Source organism: Orbicella franksi, chromosome 13, assembly GCF_964199315.1.
Source record: "Orbicella franksi chromosome 13, jaOrbFran1.1, whole genome shotgun sequence".
Lineage (NCBI taxonomy): Eukaryota > Metazoa > Cnidaria > Anthozoa > Scleractinia > Merulinidae > Orbicella > Orbicella franksi.
This window is the reverse complement of record NC_138157.1, coordinates 20860418-20871197: the sequence shown is the minus strand read 5'-3', so window position 1 is coordinate 20871197 and position 10780 is coordinate 20860418. Positions and strand designations below refer to the sequence as shown.

Genomic DNA, 10780 nt, shown 5'->3' with positions numbered 1-10780 from the left:
ACATCCTTTGTAATTATTCCGGTCGTAAAAATTATACGTTGTTGTTCCAAAACTCATCTCTCAATTTCTTTCAATTAGAAATGAAAAAAAATGACTGTTGGTTGCGTCAAAAATATATTAAAACAGGAACATTGTCCGTCATCAGTCAACCAATGTTATCATTGTAGTTTATGTTTAGTTTTGGCGTAGAATTTTCCTTAACAATTTGAATTTTACTGGATTGTTTCAGATTCTGATAATGATTATGAGGCAATAAAATAACAAAACTGGTTTGAAAATTATTAAAGTAGACGTAAATTTAAACCAAAACATTATCACTTCCAGGAGATACGCAAGGTTAGTGTTGATAACGTTTTGATCCCGGTACAGCCGGGAGTCGGAAAACTAGTGAGACAATCTTAAATAGTGCAGAGCGCTTTGTACAGCTCTTACACTTTACTAGTCACAATGGTCCTCGCCACTGCCGTTTACTCCCAGTTTCTATAGACGTTTGTAGTAGTTTCATAGCTTTCCCCTTGCAGAACGATTATGAACGGAAAGGAACCTTGATTTCTGTTCATTTTAAATCAATAATACGTTGCAGTATCAAACGTGACAATTTTACTTTCCACGCCAACGTTTGCACCGATTACTGGATACTTTTGTTCTCCTCATAAAGGTATGTAACACCAAACCCTTGTTTTCTCGCAAACACAGGGAAGATGTCCTTGTTTTTTTGTTCTCAGTGTTTTGTTTTGTTTTGTCTTTTCTACCGCTGGAGATAAATTGAAGGAAGTTAAATATCCGATGAAGAAATGGAAGAGGCACGATTTTGTTTTAATCAAACCCCAGTTTTTTTTTTTTTTTTTTTTTTTTTTTTACCGATAAACAGTAACTAATTTAATCATCCGATAGTCACGGAATAGCACTGTTCTTATTCTATTACCACCTTTGGTGTTAACAATAAAACCACTTAAAATTAATACGCGATTATGTCGACTTATACGAGTGAGAAGCATTTCAATGAGAAGTGTTGAAGGTAAACAGCGCTACTTGACCGAGATTACATCTTACATCGGTAAACGAGTCTTCTTAAAGACTGATTAAATCATTCTGCGCTTTCAGTAGGTGCCACGGGGTCCTCAGCAATATTTGAGAAGTTCCTTTTGCCACAAATTTGCAATCTGACAACTTGTAATGTTATTAATTCGAGAAAGTTTCGGCTGAATATGAACTTTTTGGTCTCTTTCAGAGAGACAATTAAAAACAAAATAAATAAACAAGCCGCTATATAAAAGCCTAAGGAGGAGGAACACGTTTCCACTCTTTATTTGAAACCTGCCAAGCACACTAGAGTTGTTTGAAACAGCAGATTATATTTCTCAGGGACCGCGGGCCACTCTTATCGCTGGGATCGCTAAGGCTCCAGATGGCGCGCAAATGTAAGATAAATGGCGAAACACTGACCTTAACGTTTGCTTGTATTGGCCAGATTTTTTAGCCCTACTTCTTTAAAATGCCCTCCGCGGTCCCTGTTTCTTTAACAGAGCTAGGGGTGTAATTCCAAAAGATTTGCAGTCACAGTAGCGTTTTTTCCTCCAAGATGGGAGAAATGACGTTACCCGAAAAATAAGTGCATTCGTGCTCATATCACACGACAAAAAATAAAATAAAATAAAATAAAAACACGTGGCTCTAGGGACGAGAACAGAGTGTATCACGTTTATGATGCTAGAACGCTTGCGCCTTACATTAAGGGTTCCCCCAAAAGGAAAAGCGCTCCAAGTTTGTGTGATCCCGCATGAAATGTATCTTCCACCTAATATATAGTCCGCGCATGCGTTTAGCGCAAATTCTTTTGTTCTAAATAGATTAGTACCGCGAGGAAGGCAAGGAATTTGCTGAAAGTTATCAAAGAAGTAACGCAGGTAAAACACGTTTTACGTAGTGAACCTACCCCACCCCACACCCCATGCCGAAAAGCTAAGTAATTAATTAATTGCAATTAATTAACAAAATAATTAAACAAACATCAAATTTCACATCTTTATAGTGTCTTAATACTTAGTGATTTAGCAGACGGCAGCCCCCTAAACCATCCAATAGTGTACGCTACAATGTGTGGCTTCATAGCTCAGTTGGTAGAGCATGAAGCCCTGATTTTTTCAGACTTCTTCTTTCCAATTGCTTAAATTGGAAAATTAACTGCGATGATCATTCTTCACTTTCCTCTACAACCGCAGTTCAAATATGAATTATTTCATATATACTTCACATCAAAAAGCACTGTATATTGTAGTAAGGCCATGGACACATGAATGACCGGGCCAATAGCCAAATCAAGACCCACCGATCAAAACTGTAGACTTGGAACGTGCACCTATATTCTTGAAATTAATTGGTTCTTAGCTTCCCGGAGAGACATCGTCCGGGATCGTTATCAGATTTGATAACGTCGACCAAAACAAACCATTAACCAATCGCTGCACAAGTTTTCGTTCACGTGACATTATTTGGTAGCAACAGTGTATAATTCAATATGGCGGTCGACGGGGCGCTGCGATGAAAGGAGTTACTTTTTTCACAACATCACAATGCAATTTCATTTAATTGTAATTGTATGTTTGCTTCACAATAGGTTACTGGATTGTGGAATAGAAACAGAGATGTATGGAAGAAAACTGTCTTTGTCCAAAAGCTACAGCGAAAAGTTTCATTTTCAGATAGACACCGTATAATATTTGTTCCGAGTAAAAACACACGAAGGTAGACAACAGTTATTCTGTTCACAAAAGCGTTGTTTATTGATACTAATATGATAGCTTCTATTTTCACTCAGGCTTCATTTTCTTGGTAGTTGGCGAAGCTGGCTGTTCAACAGTCTGTATAAAATATAAACGAAACACGAACAGTAAATACATCTTGAGTTCACAAATTGACACTGAACAAGTTGCTTCTACATTCCAAGCGGAGAGCTGTAACTGAATTTCGTTCAATTTGCATGAGCGAAGCGTGGTTAGGACCGAAACATCTCCTACTATGATTCATTACTATGAAATGGAAATAACAGTATCGAAACAGTTCGCGACCCTCCCTCTGTCGACTCTCTGTCCAGATACACTGAAGATAGACTAGCTTACCTCGATGGCCATATCCCATCCCACGCCTAATTCCATTTCTGCGATTGCTAATTCAATCCCCTCCGCCGTATTGTACATTTCGTTTCCATCTTTGATGCACTGGAGTTCTCTTTGTCGTTGTGGGCTCGCCTGATATGGTTCTGGCACAACAACAAAAATGTAGCAGGTATATTTACTTTAATTCGTGATACACCTCCGTTCAGTGGAATGGGTACATGCAACACTTTATGTCGTGAGATGTGACAGTAAACTTGGAAGTCTTGGCATTTCCGGAAAAAGATTGTTTTAGTTGTAGATCAGTAGTCTATTGTTGTGCATTCGGTAATATGGAAAAACGCTTTTAATGACCGATTCATATAAAAGAAACTATAATTCAAGTAACATGTTTTCGTACCATAGTTCACTCGCTAAATCCAACAATAAGCTTCATTATATAACGAATGGTGTGCCAGAAAACGGACCTAGTTTGGCCGGCATTTCCGGAAAATATTTCAGGACCGCGAGTTGTTGAAATTGACTCTAAAATATAGGCAACTTACCCTTTAACGTGATTGCCGATTTTCCCGCAGTCCGAAAGGTGTTTTAGTTCCCTGTTTATGAAGTATTGCACCCGGCCTATCTGTCTTCCAGCAACTTCTCTCAAAGTGCAATTTTTCTTAGCGCTCTTGGATACCAGACTGTGGCACGTCTAGAAGTGTCTCGGGTATTTCTCTAATTTCTGGCAAAACACAACGAAGTGCGAACGAGTCTTTGTTTCCAATTTTCAGGAAGGACATGAAAAGGAGTTCCTTCTGGCCCCTTGATTTTGACCTCATGGTAACCCTTCAAAAGAAAATAAACAACTAATGTTAGATTCGCAAGTGGTTTCCCGACCACCTGGACTGCCGTACCATGAATCGAGCGACTCACTAAGAGCTATAATTTTTTCTGAAGGGGCTTAGATGATTTATGTAAATTACTTTTACGTACCCCTTGATTTTGCCACCAGTAATTCTTAAAGTTGAATGGTGCGTGTCTGTCAGGCCTAAAAGGAACGAAAATTTTATGCTGCAAAACTCGACAACAATAAACCTACCCTATGTAATGACCAAGCTATATCCACAAAATCGACATAAATTTGCTATTTTGATTCTATGGGTACCAGCATCCGCCATCTCAATACCTAGGAACATATCGATTACAGCTGTAAATATGGCCGCCGTTACGAACAACACATCGCAAATCAAAATACCCCTGTGCACTTTTTTCACAGATCGTGCACAACACTAAAAACACGTTAAATCCCAAGAATATGGCGTGAAGATTAACGACATATTTTTTGTGATTTTCGCAAAACTCTCCAGGTAACTTAAATCTAATGACAAAATGAAAAACATACCTTGTTTGGATGCAAAATTGCAAGCGCTGTTTCACTTTACGAGTAGCATTTTACATCGTTTACGCTGGTCTTCAACCGCCATCTTCAAAACACGTGAGGCTCGTTCTTTTCTGGTAATTATCGAATAGAATTATGAGTAAATTACCCGAGTATAATCGAACAAATAACGAGCAAAGCAAAGTGAATACGAAAATTCCCGGTTTTTGAAATGGCCGCCATATTGTGACGTCACATGGTTATCAAATCTGATAACGATCCCGGACTTTGAGAATCCCTTCCCTCGCCTGCTAGGTCTTTAGGTACGCTCTATTTTTTACCACACTAACGTGCGATTAACAAATAACAAATTATTATTATTATGTATTGAACTCACTATCTCTTTTCTGATTGGCCAAAAGCGTACAGCGAATTTTCGAAATCAGCGCCTGTGACGTCGTCTACCTGCAGATTATACAATAATCATGTCAAGGACACCCAAGGTCACGGGTAATCATGTCATGTATGACCGCGGTGCATGATTTTTAAGGGTAATCATGTCAAGTTCGCGCGCTTTGTGTTGCTTGCCGTCAGTGAAGAAGCAAAAACACGACTTCCATTTTTTTCGTTCAATGTATAACAAAACAATTATTAGATGAGGTTTTTGTGATATCCAGAATAATCAAGGTCTCGGTAAGAGTTAACAGCCTCAGCCTTCGGCTTCGGCTGATAACCCCTATCTCGACTTTGATTATTCTAGATATCACAAAAACCTCATCCAATAATTGTCTAAAATTCGCGTGCCGTGCACTTGTTTGGTTTCCTTTTTGTGTCCACGGAATATTCCTTATTTATATTCCTTTTTTCACCAAATAAACATGCCTTTTTTAAAAATTTTGTTGTTGATATGGTTATCAAATTGGAATACCGTGACGTCCTGATTCGGTTTGTAATCAAACTACTTTAAACAAACGGGACTAATAATCACTCGTATGATTACGGACCTAATTATATAACTGAGAACAAACTTAATTGTGATTGGTTGAGAGCAGGAAAATTTATCGTTAATTTTTAATTGCCACTGAAGTGCAAATTGACGGACGCGTCAGTCGTAATTTTCTCAGTCATATACCCATATAACAGATAAATGAATAAGGATATGAAAGCTCGAGCAATTAAGGATTGACAATACTCGTGATATTTGACAATTCGGCTTTCAAATTGCACTCGCATAAAGGACAGTCTTTTGAATGCGTACAATACTAAGGATAAACATATTTTGATGACGCTAGTAGCTAGTGATCACAGGATTATGCAAACATGATTTTTATAAAAAAAAAAAAAAATTAAAACAACGGAAGTTTAAGTGCAAATTTTTGATTACAATTTTGCTGTAAACTACAAATTACGATCTGGTATCTTTGGAATTTAAGTCTGGAAATTTTACCTCTGACACTTCTTAAAAATATCAGCTATTTTTACTTACACGCTCATTTGAACAAAGTATCTTCCCTTGACACTTCTCTGTGCGTTCATGATTCATGTTTCTTTGACAGCTCTTGTGTGCGAAGCAATTATGAAAGTTGTCTGACTTGATTGAAAAGTGTTCTAAATTGCAAGCAAAAATAAATCACTCATTGGTCGTAACTCGTAATACCTGTTTAAGATAGGACTTGCCAACAAAATGGGCTGAGCCCCGTAAGATAGGATAACGCACAATTTACATCATAAACTGGTTGTAATTGAAGAAAATTTCCCGCAATAAATTTCTCTCGGAGCCAGTTCATATAATCCATATAATCTTTGACTCCCAAACAGGGGGAAATCAGGACCTATAGAATTGACACGCCCATGTGCGAACCCGGGTGGGTTAACTTTTGGTTTACTTCGGCAGGAGCAACCTTTTTTCATAGAAACGTTCGCTAACAAAACGTGACTTGAGCAAGGAGGAAGTGTAAAAACACTTCTTGTTCCGTGATCCCTCTGTAGTAAAACGAGGACAAATCATTTTTCAATTGTGCTGATTAAAACCTCATCAAACGCAGACAAGAATAGCATGTAACCTCTTTTATTAATGGCTGGACCATACGTATGCAGGCAATCTGACTAGATCTTAAACGTGAAGAAAATTTACAGCAAACTTAAAACTGTTGTTGCTTAAGCCAAAACGAATGAAATAAATACATTATTCACACCTCTGTTTTGATAGATCCATTAAATTAAAATTAATTCTTCTTTGTGACCGGCTATCTCGTTCCTCGAAACTTCGTCCCCTAAACGAACGACTCTCTTGAGCTTTCGTTTTAATCAAGGTATCTATTTCAAACAAAAAAATTGACAGAAATAAAACGAGATGCCTGAACCTGAAGAAAAGTGCCTCATGTACCTAATCACAGTCAAATCGTCAAGCACTCTACCACACTAATCCATCACCCCCCCCCCCCTCCCTTGTACTGCCAATACCGACACCGTACCTGCAAATTAACACTACAACAAGTGTGCATTCCGTAATGTGAAAAAATACATTTTTACAGATACCTTTTCTAGATTTTCATGGCTTTAATTGTCGGGCAGTTTAGAATTAATTGCAAGGCAGGTAATTTCTACTTTTGGGGGAATTTTTAATAACAAGTTTTCAATACGTGAAATGATATGTTATAAAAATGTACCATTGCAGGACCGACTTTGGCACTGAGATTTCATACTAAATATTTTCTCGGCATTCTAATTACAGCAACCTGCGGCGTAATTACAGTCTCAGGAATGACAGAGACTTTCTTCCATTCGTTCTCTTCAGCGCTGTAACGCTCTACACTGTCCAGGGTGTTCAGAACTGAGCGGCCATTGGACCCGCCGAATACATACACGTGACTTTCAACGCACGTGATCCCACACCCTGCACGTGGTACAACAAGACCAGATACCAGGCTCCACAGGTTTTGCTTTGGATCGAAGATCTCACACGTGGTGTGCATTTTGTAGTTTGCTCCTTGAAAGCCGCCGACTACCATGATTTTCCCGCCAATAGCTTGAGCCGCTGGCCGTTGGCGTGGCAAGGTCATGTCTGGTAAAAGGTTCCACTTGTTCGTGGACACATCGTAGAATTCAGAGCTTTGAAAGTTCAATTTGTCCCCGCTGATGACGTAGATAGCGTCATTGAATACCGTTGCACAGTGGCTTTCACGTGGAATGTTCATGTCAGCGACGCAATCCCATTGGTTGCGCCGAGGATTGTAGCACTGTGTTTTGGTTAGTGTGTTATTACACTTGTCTCTTCCACCAATCACAAACAACTTGTTCTGAAGGGAAACCACAGCACTACAAGACACTGGATAAGGAAGATCAGATACATCACAACGCCATTTATTACGACGAGGACTAAATCGACAGACGTGGTGATGAGCAGCGATGTTTCCGCAAACTCCCCCAGTTATGTACAGTGAACCTTCGCAGACGGCCACACCGTGACTATGGCGAGGAAGATGAAGATCAGGTAGCGTGACCCACGAGTCACGCGACGGCCTGAATGCCAAAAAGTTTTTCTGCAAGCCATACCTCGAAACCGATTTACCTCCTGTTAGTATAACCACTATCTCAAGAGGACCTGTTCTGGGCGTCTGTGACGCTCCAAGTGCATAAATGGAAGTAGTGCCTGCTGGGTTGTTAGGTAATAAATCTACGCAGATTGCGTTACGCTGAAGCAATGTTTCGCTGTTGACAATGTCAACCAAGTGACTTTTAGGAATATGAGCGAATCGAACATGCTTCAAAACATCGGGAAGAAGTTTCTCCCTCGCATGAAGGTCGTATTTTACCCAAGAAATCGCCGAATGAAGGACTTCGCTTTCGTTTACAACACTGAGTTCGTCACGCCTGAACAAGTCTATCAGCGACTCGAAGCTCAAGGCTTCAAATCCTTCTGATTTGGCTACTTGAGAGAAGTTTTGATTTATGAAGAAAGCACAGGACTCTTTCAACCGAACACAGTCATATTTGGTAGAAAATTGCTGAAGAGAAAGACAGTTCGACACATCGATCGACGTTTCTAACACAGCTGAAGCATTCAGCTTTAACGCTGGAATGTTTAGGTAATCGGCAGCCATAACTAAATCCTGTGCACTTGCCAAGTCGATTTCTACCTCGCCCGTATAAATGAATTCTAGTACTTTTTCCATTGCAGAAGCACCTATTTCTTTTAATTCCACCACATCGCTCTGTTTCTCAAGAAAATCGTCTGTAAATAGTGCTTGAAAATATGAACTGCTAGCAGACAAAACACATCGGTGAGCGGAAAAGTTGATCGTGCCACTGACGCGAAGAATAACATTGCAAAGGCTGTTTTGTTGCCTCATAGCGTTCAGAGCTCGAAGAATGTTTTCCTTGAACTTATTGTCGACTGTTCGGTTTCCTTGATTTTCTGATGTGGAACTCATGTCCACAGAACAAAGCCCACAGAGATATCCTGTGGAAATACGACTAACTGCATTATGTACAAATTTCGTGACTTCTGAATGAGACCTGTGCTGAATCTCGTGACAGTCAAATTGGGAAATTGGTAGAACACGTGACAGTTGCGTGTGTGATGGCACAAAATAAGGAACCCCTGACATATGCGTGACCATCAACAATTCTCAGTGCCATTTAGAACAGTTACAATGATATATATACCAGCAACGTTTATTATACATTCGCCTGTGTCACAATTTGCTTGGAAATTATTAAGGTATCCATTTCTTGGACAAAGCATAATATTCCAGGGACCCTGCCCTCCAAGGAGAGAGCAACAGACCAGCAAAGGGTCGAGTGAATCCATTTTCTGGTGGAAAATGTAATATTTGTGTTTTTTTTTTGATAACATCATGTCTAAGGCCATTTTACTTGGTGCTTAGTTACCTGGCCTATGAATGCAATTGAGGCTGGAGGTACTCTGCTTATCTCATTTAAAATGCCAACTAGTTAGCATAAGAACAACTTCATTTACAAAACAAAAGAAGTGAGGTCACTCACCTCCAGCGTAGCTGCCATTCAAAGGCCATGTCAATAAACAAACAACTGTAAAATGGTCTATAGGGGCATAGCAAATAACCATAAAGTTGTTGTTGTTGGCACTGGAATGGAGGCTCACATTTCTGTTGTTTCTTTCTATACAGCTGTAGGGGATAAGTAATCTCCCTTTCGAGTCGCCACTAGGTGGCAACATCTTAACAGTGACAACTGAACAGTGGAAATTCCGTTTCAGTGCTGTTACTTCAATTAGTTCAGCCATTTCAAGAAGAGGCAACTAGAGTGAATATGCCATTTACAAATGCCATGCAGGGTGCTTAGTTCCAAATCCTTTAGAGGGGTATAATATCACACAAAATGCAAAACAAAAAATTATCTGGGTTTATGGAAAATGGGAAAAAAGAGTGCAACAACAACCAGCACTATGAAACTACAGAAAAGAGTGGTTCACACTTGTGAGAAAAGCATAAGCACAAGGATATTCACACTAACAACATACGCAAGGCAGCAGTGTGAGTCACAGGGAGAGAGGAGTCTAGAACAGTGTCATTTCAATTAGTTGAACTCTTGTGCTAATACATGTACCTGTGCTAATGCTTGTGCTTCTTTCTCATCAGTTCCTACTGGTGAAAGACGCATAAGTGCAAGCACAAAAAATAAAAAATAATTACTGTTTCTTTTTCTTGTGCTTATGGTTGTTTTTAATCAATATTCTCAACAGTTCCAACTTGTGAAATTAGCACAAGCGCAAGCATAAGTGAAAGGAGAAAATGTTTCTTCTTCTTGTGCTTATTTCACCTGGGTGCACACTAGCATTTTCAGGTGCTTATGCTGGCACTTACACAAGTGCTTATCTCACAAGTTTGCACCCAGTTTTATGTAAGTGCTCCAGGGATCTTTTTCTTTAATAATTGTTTCATTGATTCACCCAGATTGTAGTTCTTTTGACTTTTGTTTTCCCAATTGAATGAGCTTTGTGTTTTAAGGTAAAGATTTGGAATTTCCTGTTGAGATAACAGCTGGATGGGATCTACTTGGCACATCAGCCACTGCATGTACAGCATTAGCAAAACGGTAAAGGACTACTGCATCTGACATGCTAGGGGCCATGGCTTGTTTGTACGAGGTCACAGATGCATTTTGGAGCATTAAGCCCCATCGGTTGAGGGAATTAGCTGATGGGGCTTGTCCATACCCTATCCCAAAACAGAATTTTAGTTTTCTGTCTGCCAATCACATGTACCATATAACAGCAAAGTAAGTTCACAAATGCCACACAGTTTCATTTACAAACAATTCATTT

At 39.4% G+C, this 10780-nt stretch overlaps 1 protein-coding gene across 1 annotated transcript; it reads right to left on the bottom strand.

The window, feature by feature from the left end:
• Positions 1–6321: 6321 nt before the first annotated feature.
• LOC145465564 (kelch-like protein 12) lies at positions 6322–9432 on the bottom strand. Its single transcript, XM_081449338.1, has one exon. The coding sequence runs from the start codon at positions 9093–9095 to the stop codon at positions 7173–7175; it is 1923 nt and encodes a 640-aa protein (XP_081305464.1). The 5' UTR covers positions 9096–9432; the 3' UTR covers positions 6322–7172.
• Between the last annotated feature and the right edge of the window lie 1348 nt (positions 9433–10780).